This window comes from Aplidium turbinatum, chromosome 4 (genome assembly GCF_918807975.1).
Source record: "Aplidium turbinatum chromosome 4, kaAplTurb1.1, whole genome shotgun sequence".
Classification (NCBI taxonomy): Eukaryota; Metazoa; Chordata; class Ascidiacea; order Aplousobranchia; family Polyclinidae; genus Aplidium; species Aplidium turbinatum.
This window is the reverse complement of record NC_137475.1, coordinates 42,539,778-42,563,071: the sequence shown is the minus strand read 5'-3', so window position 1 is coordinate 42,563,071 and position 23,294 is coordinate 42,539,778. Positions and strand designations below refer to the sequence as shown.

The 23,294-nt window shown below is 38.7% G+C and overlaps 2 protein-coding genes across 2 annotated transcripts in view; both read left to right on the top strand.

Annotated features, from left to right (window-relative positions):
* The window catches only part of LOC145768593 (sushi, von Willebrand factor type A, EGF and pentraxin domain-containing protein 1-like), a 57,954-nt gene extending 48,285 nt beyond the window's left edge, over positions 1-9,669 (top strand). Inside the window, exons 40-50 of the mRNA XM_082580122.1 lie at positions 1,878-1,945; positions 2,692-2,898; positions 3,708-3,937; positions 4,558-4,661; positions 4,976-5,128; positions 5,372-5,512; positions 6,017-6,218; positions 6,597-6,789; positions 7,276-7,426; positions 7,747-7,901; positions 8,750-9,669. Coding sequence (XP_082436248.1) covers positions 1,878-1,945; positions 2,692-2,898; positions 3,708-3,937; positions 4,558-4,661; positions 4,976-5,128; positions 5,372-5,512; positions 6,017-6,218; positions 6,597-6,789; positions 7,276-7,426; positions 7,747-7,901; positions 8,750-8,974 — 1,829 coding nt within the window. The 3' untranslated portion in view covers positions 8,975-9,669. The remainder of the gene's footprint in view (positions 1-1,877; positions 1,946-2,691; positions 2,899-3,707; positions 3,938-4,557; positions 4,662-4,975; positions 5,129-5,371; positions 5,513-6,016; positions 6,219-6,596; positions 6,790-7,275; positions 7,427-7,746; positions 7,902-8,749) is intronic.
* A 4,527-nt stretch (positions 9,670-14,196) lies between these two features.
* Positions 14,197-23,071, top strand: LOC145768083 (sushi, von Willebrand factor type A, EGF and pentraxin domain-containing protein 1-like). The gene is made up of 8 exons (XM_082579547.1): positions 14,197-14,331; positions 16,978-17,160; positions 17,797-17,961; positions 18,379-18,498; positions 18,725-18,949; positions 20,949-21,131; positions 22,039-22,216; positions 22,554-23,071. Exons 1-8 carry the CDS (start codon positions 14,229-14,231, stop codon positions 22,585-22,587), a joined length of 1,191 nt encoding a protein of 396 aa, XP_082435673.1. The 5' UTR covers positions 14,197-14,228; the 3' UTR covers positions 22,588-23,071.
* The last annotated feature ends 223 nt before the right edge of the window (positions 23,072-23,294 follow it).

Sequence of the window (23,294 nt, the reverse complement as noted above, 5' to 3'; positions counted from 1 at the left end):
GTGTAGCCTCAAATTGAAGAGGCAAGCGACTGACATTATGAAAAACAGCGATTGGTATGCAGTACGTCAACTGCAAAAGAATCTTTCAAACGAACAGCAAAAGAACATTCAAACTATCGGCACATTGCTCAACAGCAGTGCCATAGGTACTATAAAAGGGTAAATCATGAGGTACAATTAAACAAAACCCAATTCTTTAGTGTAGCATGCATAAATATCAAAACATCACTAATTTAGGAATGTTAATCGTTTGATTTCATGATATTCCCTATACAAAAACGTTGATTTTTATTCTGCACCCCAAACATAAATGTGCTTTCCCTTATAATTGGGCCCTGCTTGGAGAATCTTAGACAAAGTTTTTACAAATTTAATGCATACAGGTTGGCATTAAAATATAGTTGGTGTGATTTTCTCTCGCTTCCACTCCTTAAGTGAGGTGACGGCAATTTGTGAACAATATCACTTTTTGTGAATGAAGCACTATCATCTTCATCAATTGCAAAGAGAAGCTTTTCAAAATTTTCTGGTAAGCACTGCATTTTCTTCAAAAATACTCCCTCGAATTCGCCATCTTCAAAAGAGTCGATTCTCGCGATATATGGAACTACTCACGATTTTTCGGTAATCTTTACTACCGTACAATGAAGTCCCCTTCAACAATTTCTGTATTACTTAAATCGCAGTCACTGGAGCTATCGGCAAAAGGAATTGACATTGTATTGAAGTTCCAAAGAAGCTTTCCCATGATGAGTTCTTCGTTTATATACCCGTAGCCTACCATAGCCTAATTCTTTAAGAAAAAGTAAATATGTTATGAAGTATGGTAGGCCTTTGAAATCAAAAGACCTGCAATAAAATTACAGTAATTCATGAAGATGTCATTTTATGGAATTTCACGAGGTTATAGCCAGGAACAGTGCAAGCAATTTTAACCATAAATCCACTCATTTAAATTAGTCTCAAACTAGCAGAATTATATTGTCCAAAATTATTTCAAGTGGGGCAAGATGATCACCCTGATCAACTTGCCCCACGTGCAAGTGATCATCTTGCCCCATGCCAAACATTTTACTTTCAACTGCACTCTGTTGAAACTTAAAAATACTAACAAGCTATAAGAAGCAAGGCTAAATTATGAATTGACTCCCTACCCGATGGGCATACTTTCGTTTTTCTGACATTCTTAAAAAACAACGTTATCACCTGCTTTTTGTGATTTTGCAATTTTACTTTTAGCTACCAAAATCACGTTTTTCAGCACAAGTCCTAAACGGCTAGTCTAAAATGGCTGAAAGTTACATGTAAAATGGCGCTTTGGTAGAGCTGCCACTACTTGGCAGCACTGCGTTAAAGCTTCATTTTAAAAGAAAATAAATGGGGGTGATCATCTTGCCCCCGTGATCATCTTACCCCAGCTTGCCCTATTATGCCAAAATAAAACTGTGAATGTTTTTTCGACATAATAGCTGCTATGTTGTCGCTTGATTTTATGTACGAGTATTTACACCATGGTTCAACAAAATAACCGCTGCACCAGCGTTGCACTTGTGTTGGATGTCAAGAAAAACGTCTTCATGTTCTTCATGTGATGTGCGGATGGTACTTAAAGTCAGAATGGCGTAGTCGGCTACTGTCAAAGCCCGTTAGAGTAACACATTTACCTGCTAATTCATTCATTTTGCAATCTATGAGTGATCGAGTTGGGTTAGTTGATGATTTAGTTGATGATAAGTTGATCGAGTTAGTTATTGAAAGTAGAAAAGGTTTCATCTTTTTGCGTTACTGGTTAGAATCAGGGTCACATGACTGATGCGAAAGTGCCGCATTGCTTTATATGTTGTTGGTTTGGCTTCATGGTTGAATTGGCGTTGCAGGCGCCCCCAAACCACCCTTCGTGTTGCGCCAGTTACGTCACTTGAAGGAACGAAGGATCTGCTTGAGGGTGAGTTCAATTTTATTGGAGCCCTGAAACAACGATTTTAGATTTGGTATCTCATTTCATCAATGCAAGCCCCAGTTTGACTGGGAAAGTGAGCGAAAATTTCAGTGTTAATGGGAATGTTTTAGAAACCAATTGACCGAGTGATGAGAGCTCTTCCTGACGGTCTGAAGGAAACCAGTTCGATACCTACCGAGAGCATGCAGTTGTATTTTTGACAAGACATTCAGTGACATGCAGATAGGACCACACGAAGATTACTTTCCCGTCGACTTAACCTAAATCTTTAACCTACAACAAACTTGTGTAGCAAAAACTGCACTCCAAGTGTTTTTTCAATTTTTTCTTTATGTTTGTCCATATGTTTGTCCATATAGAACAATAAATAAAACAATAAATATTTTAACCCCATTGGCGTTGTTCAGTTTTATGTGTTACACTAATGTAAACATCTCCTCCAAAGTCCAAACCTCTAGCAACAAATTAAGTAAATAAACATTGGGCGGTGAGTTTGACATTATAATTAGGTGAAGTTTCACAAGCAATGCGTAATCATGGAGAGTTAATTTTTACTCTTTCAATCTTTGCATATCACTAACATTCGTCCGAAAGTTTTATTTTTTTCACATGCAGAAAGAGTTAGCAAAATTGCTGTGTCACTCGTGGGTTTGAAAATAAGTTTCGTTGTAATCTGGCATCAAGTGATTAAATGTCACATGATTAAACTCTTGCATACCGATGTGTTTCAGGCCGATAGAAATACAGACTTGGTTGTGCTTTCGATCGAGTGCGACCTTTCTTCATCAGTTGATAGAGACTTTCAATGGAAATGGAGAGATCTAGACGTTGGACTCATTGAGAGCATCGACATGCCTGGAAAATGCTGGGCTCCGGTGCGGTACAAAACCGTCATCAGACTTGGCCTTAAGACTTGCGATAGAAACGACCCTTCACAGGTATTCAATTTAATCTTTAGTGTTTCAGCTCCAAAATACATCGCTATTGCAACAGATTGTTGTTTGAAACTCAGATTGTCAAACCTTTTTGTTGTGACCCAATTCAGATAATAATTTTCTGTGGGACCCCTTGGTGAACAGATTCCAGTGTAAACTATCTAAGACCCATTTTTAATTTGTTTCGTGATCCTTGAACGGCAGTTTGCTACCCCGTTTGGGGTTGCGACCCACAGTTCGGGAAGTCCTGGTTTAAATCATTTTTAGCTTGAGGATGTTAAAAGAGTTATAGTTCGATTTCCACTCAAGACAACATAAATCCCAAACAATGGTGAACGCGAGTATGGTGACTTTCATATTGGTTAGATCATGGCCTTAATGATGTTAAAAGATTAGTTCCCAGGTAATGACACTTCAACCCCAATTGAAACCTTCACGGAAGATCAAGCCGCTACGGTGTGGTTCCTGATATGCGCATGAGCAACGCACTTTACAAACGGATTAATTTGCAGGCAACCAGATTATAAATTCGTAACGGAATTAAAGTCAACGTTTAACCTTGTGGTATTATCTCGTGTGTTTATAGTGCAGTCAAGATAAACTTTCCTACTTAAGGAACCTTATAAAACAACGACACTCTGACTCCATCCGTCGTTGCACATGACTAGGAATCTGTGTTCTGAAAGCTCTTGATAAACCGCTACCACCACAGCGGACTCGCAGCATCAGGTTAAAACAGGCAGTTTGTATCCACACTTTGATATTTCTACCAAAGCTTTGTGGCTTCAAAACATATAACCTTCAATCGCCAGCATTTCGAATGTGCCGATGTGACACTGCGACAATATGCTCTCCACATCGGGACTGGAAACCTCTGGCTGGGGAGTAAGGAGGAGGATGACCTCTCTACCGAGCATGTCCACCTGGTCACCTCCCCACAGTACTACGTGCTCGGCTGGGAGGCGTTCTCTGTTGATGACGTCACAAACGCTGGAGGGCTGCCAACCACAGCGAACATGTCGTCGGAGAATACAGCTTGCATGTGCGTATATGTGTTTCGCGATAGATGGTAACTTTTTGCGTTTTGGAAATATATTCTTTAGAAAGACCTTTTTGGTCTTTCTAAAGTGACCTTTTGGTCTTTCGCTGCCATCCGTGTTGTGCGAATTATTTGTGTTTATTGTGTTTTTGCTTTTTGTGTTTTTCTTTTTCGCCAACAAAACTGAACTGAACTAAAGTTTTAATGGAAAAAAGAACAAGTTTTTTTGTCGTATCCGGTGATTGAAGATTTAGATTAAGTGGACCGGAAGGCAAGAAAGCCAATCTTCGTGTCCACCTTCAGGCATGCCTTTAAGTGCCCTGCCAAGATACAGCCGCATGCTCTTGCGGTGTCGAACCGGCGCCCTTTCGAACGTCGAACCAGGGCTTTCACCACTCAGCTATGTAGCCGACTGAAGAGCAATATTATATCGTTCACAGACTCTGGGCGACAAGCATTTGTAACGATTTGCTGCGGTGTACAGTATAGAGAGATGTAAGCCAATTGTATCGTTTGCATGTATAATTGTATATCTGTCACCAGACATATAATACTAAAAGTATTTTATACCACTTTCCGGAACCACACAACTAGTTCCTACACTCACTTCTCATTGTTTCCAGGCATATGTGTGGGGGTACTCTGACAACTAACGTAGGTACCTTATCCTCACCTGGGTACCCGCAGAAATATCCACGAAACGTTATTTGCAAGTGGATCATATCAGGTTTGTGGATGGCCACCATCGTGTGTTTTGTTTTATTTTCGACCATCAAAGCAAAAAACAATATCACTTGACATAACATACTGTAGTTCAGAAGTCCGACAACTTTCGTTTCAAGCACTTTTGTTTTGATTGACAGTTTCACTTGTTATCATCTATAATACTTTCAGTTTGTTTCATACCAACTGCACGAAGGGCTCTGGTGTTTCTTGGAAGATGTATTACGTGTTTTTTTTTTTTTTTGTAGAACTTACACGAGATGTTGTTATGATGAATTTTCGTAGTATATGCTAAATACTTGCTTGCACACCTTGCAGTTCCGGAAACCATTATCCGCTTGTGGATATCCGACATCGACATAGAGCCAGGACGAGACGGAGGCACCACGGATTGCAACAGGGACTTCCTAAGTGTCGTTGAAGGCCAGAGTGCTACGTCAGATACATCACATTCTTTGGCTACGATTTGCGGTATACTCAAGTCGGTTGTGTATATGTTGTTGTTGCTGCTTATTTGCCGATGTAATAATGATCCATTCTTTTGCTTATATGAACTAAACCATCGCAAGACTTGCAATGTACATTGTACATGCAGCTTGTATTCATCATAATGACATAACGCATCACATCTTAGATGAAACCTCTGTCCATCTGGTGTTATTTCATATGTCCTCTTAAGGGTGTTACATATTTCTACTATCTGCTTCTTTGCAGGTCGGATATTCAGCACGGTCGGTCCGATTACTACGATGCACGGCTACCTGGCTATCACGTTCAAGAGTGACGACCGCTATACAAACAAGAAAGGATTTAATGCAAAGTGGCTTTCCACCGCTCTGCCCAGCGTTATCACAGGTTCCCAGTTAGCAAAATTGTACTTTATTTGCATTGATTCAACGTCTGCAGATGTTAAATGAATCTAAACAAATGGTAGCGTCTTAGAGCTATGGTTAAGTCCTGTTGTTATCTTCCGCCGACGTTTTCTCCACTCAATGATTCAATGCAATTTTTAATCATTTATTTGGTGTGACTCAATAAGGTGTCAAACCCATGTCTAGAGATACTGAGCGGTAGCTGGTAAACTTTGACCAACAATTTGTGTGGCTCAAGGGTCTTTTGCATTATTCATTGAAGCATTTACTTTGTAAGAAGGTAGAGTAAAAGTTATCGTGTTCTAATATCTCTTTCAGCAAATCGTTCTTTAAAGTTATTATAACAACAAAAAAAAGATTTTGTATTTATTGTTGATGGCTTTAAGAAAAAAAGCTGATAGACACTTTTTCTTAGTAGTATTCCTTAAATACAAGTTAATCTCTTTCAGCGTCTCGTTCTTTAAAGTTTACAATTTCATTTCATTAGAATGCCACAACACCATACGAGCGGCCAAGAACCAGACGTTCCGGTTGGTTGGAGGAATAAAGGAGGATATTGTGAAGGTTCCATGGCAGTCAGCTCTGTTCGGAAGCAACGACGGTACCGCTCTGTGTGGAGCTGCCATCATCCACAAAAGATACGCGTTGACAGCAGCGCACTGCGTCGATCATATCAAGACATATGAAGAGTGAGTGTCCAATTGTCCATCCAAACAGCAAGTCACACGTTTTTTACATTGATTCAACTTACCCTTTAAACTTGTACCTGTGTCTCACATTTTGCTTAACGCCTTTTCTATGACGTCATAATCTGTGGCTTTTAAATACGCTTCCGCGGCAGTGTTGCGGCATAATTTCAATTCTATAAGTCCAATCGACTTAATGCCGAAGCCATGTAGACGTAAATGTTGCAAGCTTATGTTTCCGTGTATGTTCTAGTTGACGTTGAAGCGAGTTACAGGTTCATGTTCAAGTAAAGTTACTTGTTCGTGTATGACATTTCAATTGCAAGCATATTACAGTTTTGCCAGCGAAGAACGTGGAGTTCAATTTCTCCTTTCCTACAGGTTGGCGTACCTGATCATCGCATTCGGTTCCTCCGATCTCTGGCGTCTCACGCGGCTGGTTGGAAGGCTACGTCAGCTGAGAGGCACCCTACACATGAACGACAACGAAGGGACGCAAGCTTACAGGTTGCGTGACCTCTACCTGCATCCGGACTATGACGACTATCTCAATCATGACGTGGCCCTTGTTAAGGTAGCGTAAGAGACTTCTCAGACTGCAAAATCTGTCATTTTTACATTGATTTAACGTTTGGGTTGGTTTCTCCGTCTAAAAATAATGTGTAATTTTATATTACGCTGTAGCCTATCTGTTTCCATCGCAAATATACGTTGTTCCTCAACTCTTTACAAAGCAGGCAGTGTCAATGCAGCTGTACAGAGGCGCAGCAGACGTTGAAACAATGTAGAAACAACAAATTTCGTTAGCTGGTTCAAGATCGCTTCCGGGTTGTATCGAATCAGGGTCCTGTCGACTTCTGCTAGATTGTGCAACGCTGTTGTCCTAATAGTTTTCTTGCACTTCCTAACCTGTTTCATCATCGAAATTGACGATTTAAAATTTCTTTTCAAATCGTCTTTAATCAAATTGATATGCTGTTACAATCTTTCCATTGAAATACCTTGATCTATGACGTATTGTGACGTGATGCGTCACGAGAGCGTTTGTTTTTACGCACAGACCGCTGCTGACATCCAGTGGTCGCGCACCGTCTTTCCGGCCTGCCTTCCTCCTGCTGATATTTCGTCTCCCAACCTGGGATGGTCTGGAAGGATCCACCTCCCGAAGACTTACTGCAAACTCGCTGGATGGGGAAGCGAAAGTGACGATGGTGAGTTGATAGTAGTTTTGTACAACGACAACAACACTTCAACAATCGGAAACTTCACTCTTCACAAGTTTTATGTGTGATAATATTCGAAGTAAAGTAATTTAAAAGCGCAGACATTGAACGTTTGATCAAATTAGAGCTAACTAAAGATCTAATATATCCTCAGATTTCTGAAATTCTAACCTGGTGGATATTTGTTTAAATAAAAAATGAAATAAAAAACTTCCATACTCATGATATACCGAGATGAATAGTGCGCTCATCTTCAGTCACAAGCCTGTATTGTGTCGAGAGCTTGTATTTATGACGTCACTCTGCAGGTGAGGTGGCAGGCCACTTGGCGTCCATTGAAGTCCCAGTAATGTCTGACCGGCAGTGTACCCTCCTGTCCGCTCGGACGTTTGGACGGAGGGTCAACAACAATGCGACCCTGTGTGCCGGCCACTTTGACGGGACAAGACAAAGCCCATGCGAAGTAAGCTATCTGACCTTCACTCCTTGTCCAGAGTTGCCCTTTGCAAATAAGTTAATCTTCATACGATTCAAAAAATAACTTTAACCTTTTTCAAAAAATCTTTATAACTTTCATTCTTACGTAGCACTAAGCATCAAAGGAATGGACTTGGAGTAATATTTTGCTTGGCTGAGAGAAGGCGTAACTGCAATGGGTTCAACTCTATGATATACAGTAATATAGTATATACTATATTATATAATATATAAAATTGTGCGTATGCGTCCCAGATAATTAACTAATTGATTTTTGAATGAGTTCACTATACATTTACGACCGTTCAGACATTTTAGTTTTGACTTAATGAGATCGATTTGCCAGTTTGGCAGTGTGCGGGGATTTTGGTAATGTTTGTAGCAGCAACAGCTGTTGAATTACGTCACTAGCCAGTAGCTTATCCGCATACTCAGCTAATCTTTCATGATTACTTGAAACTTGCATAAATACATTGCTTGTTCTTTCCGCACCAAGAGGAAGTGATGGTTCAACTGCAATGTTTAAATGACTTCCTTGGCTGTAATTAGCCTACTAATTAGATCTCACTGTGGATATGCCTGCCGGTTAACAACGAATTTGTTGCTTAAATTATAAATTCTAATAATGTGTGTTTTTTATAGCGTTGTATCCATCGCAGATAGGCCTATGCTATACAAAGCAGACAGTGTCAACGCAGCCGAGAGCATTATCACTGAAACTGTATCTTACCACAAATTTAATGTTTAACTGCATCAACAAACATTGCTTCGTATGAAAATTTAATATTTTTTTACATTGTACAAAACAACTTTGTAATGTTATCTTGAATTTAGGGCGATGAAGGCGGGGCACTCGTTTGTGAGTGGAATAAGAATTTTTACACCGTTGGCATAGCGAGCCAGCAACTTGGCTCCTGTACCTTGCTCAACGCTCCTAGATATTTTGCCCGCGTTGCGGCACACAGATCATGGCTGGACGATCAAATTCGGAGAGCGGAAATCGGAATGCCTTCAAAGTTATTTTGGACCAGACCTCCGGCGAATGGCACTGGAAATTAGACAATTTATTTTCAGATAAATTTCAGCGATCTTTCACGAACATAGGCTTTTTCCGCGAATTGAAACACTTTGAAAATTCTTGTTCCTGTTTTTTTTTTTCGAAAATTTATCTCGTTACTTCGTAATAAAATTATTTTGCTCAAATTTGACATTTTGATTTTCTGAAAAGTGCGGCTGCTGCAAAAAGCAAACTTCCGCCTAGTAGATTAGTTTTTCCGTTACGCAGCCTAATGTATAGAAACTTAGCAATGTGCATTTTTTTATTTACAAAACTTTTGTAGTTTGGTGTATAAGTCAAAAGATGTTGGGTTCGTATCCTCTAAGTCTAAATTAAAGAAACAATAGGCCTATACGTTCAACAAAAACATCATAAAAAATTTTGTTGTTAAGTAAAGTGTGCGGGCAGTTGCTCGACATCCCGAAGGATTTCAAGTCGAAAACTAATGAGAGAACTTGGCCAACCACATAGCCGAGTGGTGAGAACGTCTGCGCGACGTTCGAAAGGACGTGGGTTCGACACCGCTCCAGAGCACGCGGCTGTGTCTCGGCAAAGACACTTAATGGCAAGCCAAAATAAGGGGAGCAGCTGACTCGAAGATTATACTGTATGTCACTTCGCTGCATCCTGTCGTCTGTTGTATCGCATCTGTGATCGCAGTATACTGTAGTGTGTTATCGCAATGGGCGCAAATAAAAACACGATTATTATTATTTGAAGGTTGTGATCCCTTCCTTATCCTATTTAGCAGACAAAATCCTGGATACAACTAAAATTGAGTAGGCAACTTCAATGATACATTGAACAATAAAAGATGCAGGATTAGTGAAAGATATATATTAGAATCACATTGTATTAAATGCAACTGCCGAAAAAGGTAAAACAGCAAACTTTTTGTCTAGCTCATGCTGCATATCTTCACCAAAGTATGAAATTAATACAAATATTTACTTCAACGTTGAAGTCGGTAATGGTTAATTTTGAAAATCGTTTTTGCTTTCCAGCCAAGTATATAAATGCTAAAGAATTGAAATCCTACATTGCTGCGTACAATATTTAACAATAACACTTCAAGTCAATAAATGTTGCTATTTTTACCACTTACTCGCGTTCTACTGCACGAGCTCAGCCATATCCTTCTCAAGAGCAATCCGGGCTATATAAATAAGCTCGGAGCAGAAATGTTACGTGTTTGTGACCATGAAGTAGATGGGCATCAATGAAACTCAAAATTTTAATTTTAACAGAAGCTGAATGGACAAATAAATTAGTCGTTACATTTGTCTTTTTTGTTAAATTTACACTATTACTGTAAGCTATCTGTTAACTAAACAATTGAAGAACGTATTGCAGTTTGTTTGTCGTATCCAGGCTTACACCCGGTGGTTGAAGATTTAGATTAAGTGGACGGGAAGGCAAGGAAGCCAATCTTTGTGTCCACCTTCAGGCATGCCTTTAAGTGTCCTGCCACAGTATTGCAGTCAGTACATAACATAAGCTACGCAAATTCAATTAAAAGAATTGTTGAAACGATAGAAAATGTAGTCGGTTCTATAAAAGTCAACTTATTTTTTACCAATCACTAAGCAAACACAGCTACAGTTCCAGATAAGTTATTTTAGCAGCGCTGTGAAGAATAAAATCCGCCCCGATAGCCAGTGACGTTCGGTGGCTTAAACCGTTGGGAAAGCAACTTGGAAATATGCTGCAGCAAGGTAGTAGGCACGAAGGGCGTAACCGTCGGGCGAAGCCCGAAGGCAACACTTCCAGCGGGGGGTCTGGGGGGCCTCCCCCAGAAATTTTTGAAAAACACTTTCAATTTGGTGCGCTCTGAGAGCATTTCCAAAACAAATCAAAAATAAAAATCTGTCAAATTGTGCTTCGCCTATGTCGTGATCATACATCCATTTAATGTTTAGAAGTCATGAACAATCTTAATTTTAACGTTGCAGGACCAAAATCCTTTGTTACACATGGAATAATAGTTGTCTAAATGTTTAATTCGTCATGAATGTTCATTCTCAGATATTCAGTTAGGCCTACACTACAAAAACTAACACTTAGGCCTAAACATTACAACCGCAAGCAATTTGTACAAAAAGCTGGATAAGTTTGCCTCCTGCGTATAGAAGCTTAACAAACTAAATATTGCATCCGCACCTGAACGTTCATTGGCGAAGTAACGTTATATCAACGCTGTAAAAAGGGCAAAGGCATGACTATGAAAGCTAGTACAGTAGGCTAAAGTACATGGCGAGGAGACATCAAAAAACAGCAACAAGCTTTTTGGCATTATGATGTTGTGCGTGTACCCTGACGAGAGACCATTCTGACGAGTTAGTCTAGTCGCTCTAGCGAATGTACGCATTGACGTCACTGGGAAAGCAAAACTAACCATAACACATCTAATTGGCTAAGCAGCTGGTGACGTTTTGCAAAACGAGTGAGGATTGGATAAAACGAAGGCGTTTTTTGACATTTTTTGAACCTGGGAAAGCAAGTTTGATAGTTGCTTCCCTGGACCTTCAGTGGTTGTTTCTGACAGAAGCGTTTGCGTCAATTGGCATTTATAGGCAAGACATGCGGTTTGGTGAGGACTTAAACTACTCACAAGCGTTACGAGTAATTCTAGTCACGAATAGAGTAATTTTCAAGTTAAAATAGACGTGATAAAAATAATAAGAAGTTAAACCTAGAATTCAGTCATTATATTTTGCATAGTTTTTGCTAAGGTAAGCACTGCTTTCCTTGCTTTCCCTCACCGATCGTCACTGCCGATAGCTCAGTTGGTTAGCGCGTGACTTCTAGAACGAAGAAGCTTCAAGATCAAGCAGCGCTGGTCGACTCTCGGGGTGTGCGCTTGAGCAATGCATTTCAGGACTGCTCTCCATTCAGCGGCATCTAATGAATGAAATAATTCTCCGGCAACAACAGTTCAACAATCGGAAACTTCACTCTGCCAATCGCGGTAACCGGCCATGCGTCAAGAGCCTTTACAAGTATGCAAAGCTACCAGAAATAATCTTTCAAGGCTTTGTCCTTCCGAGGATAAAGATTCAAAACCAACCGTGTTTCCAAGCAGTGCTAGTGAGCTGTAGAAAACAAAAATAGTTCGTTTCGATACCAACTTTTCCTCTTGTGTTTTTTTTTTTTCATTCAAAACAGTTTGCCTGTTATTGCGACTTATGCTATGCAGAAACAAATATTGCTAGACATACAGTAATTTCTGGTTTAAGTTCGTTTCGAATTGAATTATTTCTCAACAATTTTGTTTCGATTATAGAAATCGTTTCAATTAGGGTGATCTCAAAAACAGGCTGCTTCTATAAAAAATAGATTAGTGTTCGACAATAAAGTTATCTTACAGAAAGAATAGCGATGGGCATGTGCTTCGGTTATCACTTATCAGGCTCGTCAGTGCTGCTCTGATATTACAAACTTTAGAACCACTACTTGGGTTGATTTATTGGGTCCAGTTTTTGACCCCCCCTAAGTTGGGCTATAGAAAAAATTTAACCACACCTTGGTTTCAGTATTCACGTAATACTTAACACTGACAGGTCAAAAACTAATACCCATTGCGTCAGTGACTAATTTTGAGTGGTTGTAATTGTAAAAATCTTTATGTTCGAATTGAAAAATACAGTAGATTGATTGATTGAATCTTTATCCTCAAACTGGGAAAGCTTCTTGCAATGCTTAATCCTGGCAGTTTCGCATAACTTGCAGAGGCTTTGAATCACTAACGCAATTCAACGTTTAAGAAATGTGTTTTTGTGTAAGTTTCTAACTTTAAAAATTCGAGTAGCTAAACGATTGCAGACTCTTTTATCTAAAATGTATTCCCAAATAATCGACTATTGGCGGCTTGTTTTTCGAAGTCTCAGTTGCTTCAGGCCACAAACTTTAACTTTGACAAACTGCATTAACAACGTACCTTACTTTAATTTTAGTTCCAACACGCCATTGAAACATCAATCAGAGCCGCTGGCGAACAATTATGTTTCAACACAAAAAAAAATGCGGAAAGCCCCAATCTCGAAATGCTTCTTTCTACGTGACTGGAAATGTTTTCTAACTATCTCAGTTTTTATTTTTGTCGCTTAGCAAAAATTTTCGAAGTTTTTACTACTTGCATTTTAGGAAGAAAGGTCTGAGGAAGTATATAAGTTGCAAATCAACGAAGCAATGGCGGGTTATAAAGTTGATAGTGTGTATTTATTTGCGCCCACAGCTACAAAATGCAATCCACTGCGCATATGCAACACAGCAGGTTACTGAAAGCGGCAAAGGAACGTTTATTTATCGAGTCAATTGCTCTCAATTTACTTTATTTTGGCAAGCCATTAAGTTTAGCATCGAGACACAGTCGCCTGCTCTGGAGCGGTGTCGAACCCACCTCCTTTGGAGCGTCGCGCAAATTCAAGCCAGCATCCACATTAGCGGTAACGACTAGAACATCACACAACTAAAGCGAAAGAGAAATTTGAATTGAAGTTTGCATCGGGAAAAAATGATGGATTGCGAAAATGAGAGAATTGAAAGTAGTTACTTTTAGCGCTAAAAACCTCTCTTTCGCAAACCATCATTTTTTCCCGATTAGTTTTCTTTTTTCAATTTTCTCTTTCGCCTTAGTTGTGTGATGTTCTAGTTGTTACCCACATTAGCGAGCCAAACACTTTGAGGAAGTGCGCTCTTTTAAAAATGTGTAAATGCTTAAATTATTATTTTGGAAATGATTTTTCTCGGTGCAAGTACAACACTGGAGAATGCCGCAGCGGGCGATTTGACAACGACCGCATCAGACAGTTAATCACTGAGGCATTTTTGGTATATTTTAGGCTTCTAGTATTGATCTAAGAGTTTTATATATCGGTACATAATGTTACTCATGAAGTTTCGCAAGTGTCGATATGAGTTTATTTTGTCACCTGAAAAACTCAGCTTTTGCTTAGTTAGTAATCAATATATGTTGCTGAGGTTTGGCATGATTCAATCATTTTATTTCAACTGTAGAAGCTGTTTGCTCTTCAGAAAATGTCACTCTTATAAAAATAACAGCTTTACTTCTTAGTTCTGTTTCTGGCCACTAGCTAAACGCGAAATGTCCCGTTCAGCTGGCCTGGGATTTTTCTTACTGATGTAAGCAAATGTTTTTATTCGTCAGGCGCGATCGTTCCACTTCTATCTATTACCAGCCTCAGGCTAACGCTTCAATATAAACGTTAAGGTTAGGCTTAACATTACTGTCATTTAATGTTTGTCACCATGAAGATCTTTGTCATCATCGCAGCTTTAATAGCTGTGACATCTGCCCGTTTCACAAGCTTGTTTAGAGTGACGTTCGGAGTAAAGCAAGGTAAGTAAGTTATCGTCGTGTGACTGGATAGTTGAAGTTCTAGAAAGTTAGAAAATTACCTTCAAAAGATGTTACAATGTTCTTCAAGGATTGTTAACATGTTTCAAGGACGACAACTGTTGGACATATTTCGTAGTAGGCTAGATCAGGGGTTCCCAAACTGAGGGTTGCGACCCCTTGCGGGGTCGCAGAGAGTGGGTTGTACCAATGTTACGCAAAGTAGATTACCGTACTGCATTTGCCACTTCTGTGCTAGATGCTGTGAAAGGTATTAACATTATAAAGAATCGTGCACTCACACCTGTATTTTTGCAAAATGATGCGGTGAAATGGAATCGGAGTCTTAAAATACTTTTACTGCGTTGTGAAGTAAGATGGCATTCAACAGCCAAAACTTTACCTATAAGGACGATTGCGGTCATTTTTGACCGGTTGTATGAAACGCGTTTTTTTACCGTTTTTTCTTTACTTTAGTTCAAACGTTGATAGGAAACAACCAGGCAATAATTTTTTCGTGTTTTCTAGAGCAGGCGACAAATACAAAGAAAACAATATAAGGGTTAACAAAAATATGTTGACAAAAATGAAGCAGTGATTTTTCCTACGGAAAAAAATTCAGATATGGACATGGTCCACCATTTTTGCAATGACATTTAACTTTTGAAATTATGCTATTTGTCAGATTGGCTTGAAAAATTGAACGAATTAATTTTTCCTTCAGGAAGAAAGCATCAATGTTTCTGCATTGAAATCTTAAATTGAAGTGTTCGTTAAAAAATTACCCAGACAACCACTTCATCAAGACAATATCTTTAAACTTTAAAGCAACATTGAAGTCGCCTTGACACCAGCATTAACGAACACTGAGCCACGGCTGAACTTGCTTTGTAGCGCAAAGCAGTCGCACTTATCACATTGAATAAATGTGTTTGCTTTTAGTTTTGTGTCCAGTAAAAACTACGTATAAAGTAGTAGGCTTCGAGTACCGGCAGCTTGTTTTTATTTTCTTTCGAATTCAGCCTTTCAATTAATACATAAATCTATATTTCTCACTGTTTATCATTTTTACTGTGAAAGGTTGCAGAAAATTTTAGGAGATTAAAAAGGGGTCGCGAGCAAAAAAGTTTGGAAAACCCTGGGCTAAATTAATCATTGACATGAAAAACTTGCACAATTGAAACGGAAATGTTTTATTTAGCCTCCAATTTTTAAGGAATGATAAAGCTTCGGTGGGAAGTTTGTCTTGTTGTAGGCTACCATAAAACACAAAGTCGAGTAATATAGCCAAGTTTAACAAATTTAATTTTGTTTTTAAGATTTACAGAAGAAAAAAAACTACTTAAAAACCAATTTTATATCGAATATGTTCGTCATCTCATAGTGTCTTTGTCAGAAATAACAATAGGGCTACAATTTTATCTACATCTGATGAACAAAATGCAGTAGTTGAAGATTAATCTTATCAAAAATCAATTCTTCTGACCAGTTCAACACTCAATATCATACACAAGAATTCAAAGAAGGTATCAGCTTTAAACGGTGAAGAGGTGATATAAACATGCAGATTGGAATAGTACGAAACACTAATTTATTAAAATATGCAGAACAAAAAAGACGCGCCGCAACCACATATAATTATCTGTAGGTGGATAATTGCGTTTCATGTGAAAGGCTTCGAAAATTTTGGTTTGGTATACTCAGACCTGCCTCTGGACATGATCTCAAATTGCTAAATCAAAACTTTGTTTTTACATGCGCAAGAAAGAAAATGCGATTTTTAATTGCACTTTTGTGTGCAATTCAAATTCAGGTGTTTCCCAGCTCTAGTCGATAAATATCTTGTTGACACTGGTGTATATTTTGTTCATCAGATGTAGATAAAGTTATGATTGTTATTCTTGACGAGAAAACTAGGCTATGTCGAAAACGTTGGATATAAAATTTGTTTTGACGTAAATGTTCTGTGAACGTTAAAAGTAAAAGCAATATGTTAAATTTGGCTATGTTGCTCGACTTTGTGTGTTTTAAGGAATGATCGGATATTCTCGAATTCGTAAACTGGACCTTCAAACATTCAAAATAAATTGAAATTTGCTAGCTACGTTTATCTAGTTAGCAAAATTTGTGACAACATCTAGGCATGGACCGAACTCAATTTGACAACACTAGGCGAGCTAATTCAAAACCGCAACTCATGGAAACAGATAACCCGTGTTGATACGTAATCTGCTTCAAGCAGAGATGGCGACAGAACATAGATTCTAAAATATTTGTAAGGGTCGATGCTCCCCAATCAATTCAATTCAATTCAATTTATTTTTCTTTGTCAGAATGCAAAAGAAATGATATTGTGAAAAAGAAATACAGTAACAAAACTAACAAAACCTTCAACTGTAGTTTAATCTAGTAGATTTAATTTTGTTACAGGTTGTCTGTCAATCTGTCAGTTGAAATTGCTTCTTAAACTTTCTACTGTATAAATTAACTTTCGCCTTTAATTTGTCTTTGAGATTTATTTGAAAAAGAAATTCATCCTTTTCAAGCTAAATCATCTTTTGCTCATCCTTTTTGAAAAGTGCTTAATTGTAAGCTACTTATATTCTTGACGATCTGCAGATTGTCCTAACAAGCTTTTGTTTTATTGAGGTTGTAAGGACCCTCCACCTAATCTAGCAAACGGAAAAGCGATTGCCTTCACAGCTTTGCAATCACCAGTTCGATACCAGTGCAACAAGGGATACAACTTTGAAGGGAGGAGATATAATTACTGCATCAATGGCTCCTGGACATTCGCTGTTCCTCCGAAATGCATCAGACGAACAGGCGGAGGTTGGTGATCGCCCAAGTTATTACAAATTGGAAAACATTTGGAATTTCATCTGACTCTATTTTTTTGTATAAGGATAAACATCTTTTGAAAAAGCTTCATTTGTGCTGCGGAAATTATAATTTGCATCACAGCTCTACATCAAACTACAGCAATTTTATTAATTTAACGTTTAACCTATCCATTTTATCTAGCCTACATTAGGCTATTAGTTTTTGTCTTTGTTTATGCATTAGCTTTGTGATTCCTTTAATTCTTTCAACGAACGCTTGGCATTAGCTTTCGTGACCCAAATCATTCTATCAATGATGAGTTTTCATTTTAAACAAGATGTGGTGAGAGCCATCTGTTTTAACATCACACCTCTACGTGGTTCCAAGCAGTTAACCATTTTCACTCCGAAAAAAAAAAAAGGTTTAAAATAGGAAGGGATCCAGCAAATTGTTTTAAAAGGGGGAAGCCGACCAACAAAACACAATGATGTGTAGGTCTACATTAATCTGACCTTTCAAATAAACCGTGAATGAAGTTAATTTTCTGTGTTTTAGGAGCGGAAAGCGATCTCCCAATCGTTTCCCTAGATCAAAAGTTCAAAACATAAATTTACGTCATCACAGAGTTTCATTCCTTGTTTTTAGCGTGTGTTGGTGTCCCATCTCGCCCCGTCAACGGCAGAATAACTTATTTCCGAAGCGGAAACGAAGCGGTCTATCGGTGCACTGCTGGATACAGACTTATCGGACGCAGACGGGTTACTTGTGTAAATGGTGAATGGACACCCAACGAACCCCCGCTGTGTGTATGTAAGTATTCTTAATAGAGCCCAATAAATGAATGAAAGTGCATGGTTTTGACAATTTCCTGATATCAATCATCAAAACTGAGTGATGTTTAGAAATTGTTTACCAGTGCACAATACTTGCACAAGATGTTTCTTTGTGAATCTATATCTCGACGGAAGAAGCCTTCCGATGAGGTTGCTATTTTGCGCTCAAAGTGACTATAGACATATAAACACTGTAAAAGTTGTTTTATGTGTCTGTGATAGCCTACAACAAAATTAACTCTTTATCACAGTTCTATCATTTTTCTTAATCGACAAACTAAGGGTAGCCTACTAACACAGATATAGCCTAACAGTAGACGAACTATTTATTGAGCTTTGTGGATAAAAATTTATCAGTAAGTTCATTTTATTTAAATTTATTTCTCATTTACAGACAGTTTTTGTTCCCGTAAACCTTGCGCTAGGCATGCCTCGTGTAGGAACCTTGGCGTCACCACCTATTCCTGCACTTGCCGAAAAGGATTCATTGGAGATGGAAAAGTACAATGCAAACGTGCGCTGGGTTGCTCTTCTGGCTTTATTCTTACGATTTGAGATCACCGATGCATGTTTTTGATTTCCATTAGAGTAGATTTTTCTCATCGCCTTTATCTTACCCCACTGCTTCCATGTCCTTTTTGAAACAGTCGTTTCATTTTTGTTACTTTTATAGGATTAGAAATATCACGCACCTAAAGAAAGTTTCAAGAAAAAGGTTTAATTTTTGTCCTTTTGTACAGAATCATGTGAGCAACCAACGATAGATCCTGCGGAACTTTTTAAGAGACACATTGAATTTGGACCTCAGAAAGAAAACTATGTAGAAGACGAAAGCATCATCTACTCTTGCAAAGTTGGATATAGATCCACTAACCAAGATGTCTCTCGTTTTATTTGCACAAGCGGACGTTTTTTTAACGTCGGAGTTGATGAAAAAAGTCCAACGGAACTTCCCAGTTGCACGCGTAAGTGGATTTCTTTCTGGGGTTTACTTTGCCTACCATACTTTTCTCTATGATGAGCTACGCATCAAGAGTGTTCTATTCAAGACCATTAGCACTTTTGATGACGCACTAAGAGTGATCAACAAAGCAATTGTCTATTTTTTCTTTTTGTGTTTGTTTTTTTATCCACATAAATTTTGAAAATTTTGCTTACTCTTTTCGTTTTTTTAAACTTTAAAATTCTACTAGATGTGTTGCAACTGTGGTATATATTAACTGATTGTCTTGTTTCGATATCAAGCACGTTAACGCTTGCGTTTTGTCACTTTTACCTTTTTGTAGACCTCTGCTGTGTTTGGCGTAGCCTATATTGTTTTTCGTAATTGTCAAAACTAAAAACAAACTAAACTGAAATACAGAGGAATCCGGTTATATGCACGTCATATCAACATATAACTCAATAGGTTTGATGGGGGTCCTACGGATAATTTTAGACCTGGGATCAATAGGCAAAGAATACACTACGCCAGTGGTTCCCAAACTTTTTCAGCTTGTGGCACACTAGAAAAATTATAAAATGCTTGCGGCACACTTATACAAGAGAAGAAAAGTTGCTTTAAAAAAATTTGTTTCCACGTGTTAATGCGATGGATGTGCTTGTTCATACCAACATATGGCTACGACTGAAATGAGGTTGCATTGTTAACAAACATACCCGCATTTCATCGTCAATTCCAAGCAGTCTCTCTCGTTTACAGCTTTTAATTTCAGTCCAAACAGAAAAGCCATGTTCAAATAGCCATGAAGATGCAAATGGTAATATAATTTTGATTGCTTTTGCACCGATCATGGAATGGGATTTGAAAGCAGACCACCGAAACTCATCCAAGTTTTTTTGTGGAAACAGCGTTTGAAAAAAACGGGTCGTTTCGTAAATCAATGAGCTGTTCTTCTTCTGCAGAAAGATTGCTTGATTCAGTGCTTCCAAATGGTGGGAAGTAATGTTGCAGTGCAAGCTGAATTTAGACAATGTGCTCATGATTTGCGGAATGCTTTCTTGTTTATGAGTTGATTTATAGCAAGAAACGAATCAAAGACTTTCTGCAAGACCCTTATGTTTCCCCTGCATTGAAGGACAACCATCAGTACAAACGCTCACGCAGTTACTCCATTTCAACTCAGAAAGCAAAATATTTTTATTTACCAATATGAAAATGTCTTCTCCTTTGGTTGTGCCCTTCGTTTCTTTGCAAAACAAACATTCATTTACCAATGTTTCATAGTTAATGAAGCGAATAAAAGCCAGCAGATGAGATTTCTCAGTTCTGTCAGTAGATTCGTTAACTTGTTAAGACCATAGTACAGACAGCTCTTTGTCTGTAACAAAGTGGTCGCAAACTTGATCCTTTAAATCTAAGGATAGCTCTTCTATGCTTCATGAAATTGTGTTATTTGACAACAGAACTCCAACTTCTTCGGAAAGCACTATGCCAAGCATTTCTTCAACAACAATGGCTAATGCTGGCTGATTTTGCATCCGTGTGTGATTTTTTACGTTTCGCCAACAACTGTGCCACTTTGTAACTAGCAATCAATCCTTTTTCCTGCAGCATGAGGAAGCTATTATTTCAAATATTTAAACAGCTCTTTTCCAAAATTTTAAAAAGATTCGCGGCACACTTGAGAATCTCTGGCGGCACACTAGTGTGCCGCGGCACACAGTTTGGGAATCACTGCACTACGCTTTCTTTGGAAACCTTTAATTTAAAAAACAAAAAGAGGTTCTAGCCGTGGCTTATGTAGCCCAAATTTCCCTTTCAGCAACCCTACACAAACCAACTTAGCCTACTATCAAAAGATTTGTAGCCTAAGCTACAAATCTGTGAAGATTGAGAACATTCCCGATCAGTTAATCACATAATCTGATTGATCATAACAAACAACAGTTGGTACTTTTATAGTCACGGGCACGTAAATGACCGAGAACGTGGCGACTTGCTGATTATTTCGTGCTTTCCAGCTGTCACATGCGATGCACCAATAGCGCCGCGTAACGGACGTATTGAACCAGAAAGCAACCAGACCTGGAGCGTCGGTGATGTCGTTACCTACTTCTGTGACGAAGGTTATTTCCCACTTGGACCAGAACAGGCAACTTGTCAGAATGATGGAAGATTTGATAACGCTCAAGTCCGTTGCGTGGGTTAGTGAAAATCTTTTTCAATCCCTGTTCATTTGAAAGCTCATCCGGTTCGGTCACTGGTTAAGCGCTTGATTAAAGATCAAGCGGCGCTGGTTCGGCTCTCGGGGTGTGCGCTTAAACAACGCAATTCAAGTGCTGCTCTCCATTCAGTGGCACTTAATGGATGAAATAGCTCGCAGAAAACAACACTTGAACAATAGGACACTTCACTCTGCCAATCTCGGTTAACGGCATTACGTCGACCAGGGGTTCAAAGCCTCTACAAGGAAGCGAAACTACTAGAAATAACCTATCAAAGGCTCAGTCAGTCCGAAGATAAAGATTCAAAACCAAATAAAATGTTGAGACTGTGCTGCACACACTGTTGGCGTTGCATAACAACTATAGGCACAGGCACGTTTTAAACCTTTCATGTTTTTACCACCTTTTCTGTTCATTAAAGTCCGGAGTTAAACTGCTGGTATGTCGCTTGTTGTAGCTAATAGGCTAAACTACGGTAGGCCTACTATCTTTTTTGTTCTGGGCATATTAATGGTAGAAAATAAAAGATATCTTGCTTTGGTCCCAAGTGAGTCAAGGTTCTCGTTTTATACTTATTCGGAGTCCCGCTATGTTTGCAGTTGTAACAAGAAGTGTTTTTGCTTTGATGGTAAAAAATACCAGCAAACTCAACTGAACTTTTTTCTTGTTTGGCCCACTAGCTGTTCAATTATGACATCCTGTGGCAAAGGTCAGACTTGTCACGTTGGTCGGCGAATGTCATCTTATGGAAAGAAGGTGTAGAAAAGCAGCACGATGGCGTCTTTTAATATTTCAACAGTCCCTATTTTAAATTTGGTCGCTACTGTGCAAAGCAAGTCAGCTGTGACTCCACAATAAAAACTAAATTGTAAAAAATTTGGCGCAGCTACTTGTGATCCGCCCGCTCCACCGGACAATGGTCGCGTCGAGCCATCCGAAAGACCCTTTCTTTTCGAAGGGGACCAAGTGAGATACTTCTGCAACAACAGCACTATGCTGCAAGGAAGCGATATGGCGGTTTGCACGAATGAAGGAGAGTTTGACTCGCCACCCCCCACATGCCAGTGAGTTTCATTCAAATGGGTTTCGTTGGGTAATTTTTAAATTAATCGTTTTAATTTTGTTCTGAGCAAAACTTTTCCGTTGTTGTGAACTCAAAACACGCAATAATCTAATAAAACTCTGCCAAATTTAAAGTGTATGTCCTTGTGGCATGTTATTCAAAGACTTAACTATTAGCTTACAAATAGGCTAATAACGCTTTTAGGTGTTAAAAAAAGTGTTTTGAAACGACACAAGAATCTTGTTTCACCCAAAAAGTTCTCGTTTCGAATAGCCTGCCTAAAAACAAAAATATTTTAACTTACATCTTTTGCGTTCATTCATTTCTTTGCAACGCAGGCTCATCAAGGAAACGTACGATGAAGATGAATAGAAGTCAAGTCTACTCCAATAAACAATCATGCTATTTACATGTTCATGAGCTTTGTACTGTAGCTCATCCATTTAAAATTATTATTTACTTTAAGATACGCGGAAAAGCGTAACAACGACTTGTTATTTACGCGATGTGTCGGTACGGTAATATTTCCGTTTCTACAATGTAAAACATACATTATATTGTATCAGTATAAGAAAATGCTGTAACAGTTAGTCAAGTGTTCTGCCGGACGTGTTGCTGGTTTCAGACAGGTGGACAATTAATCTCTTATGACGTCCACTGATTCACTGACGTATGTTAATGGTCAGCTGTTTTCATTGTGAAAGATTTGAATAGTTTAATAAAACGTTTTCCTCGAATTTTTTCGTCGGTTGCATTCCATAACAGTTGTCCACTAGTTAAGCATATGTGACAAAAATTCCGCAACCCATACTATCAATCGTGCAACCTACATCTCCATCCCTGAAGACAGTGTGCAGTTTTAACCGAACTACAAATCAGCTGCTTGATACTTGCCCTTGGAACACGATTCCAATAAGTGTCGCCAACTACAAACCGTGTCATTGAGTAATAAAACGAACGGAAGTAGAAGTAAAGTCTCCAAGGAAACTGGGTGTTGGAGAATAGAGATGGGCCCCAGATTACGTATGGGTTACTCTTTATTAAAACTATATGTGCATAAAAATGTCGCCACAGGGCTC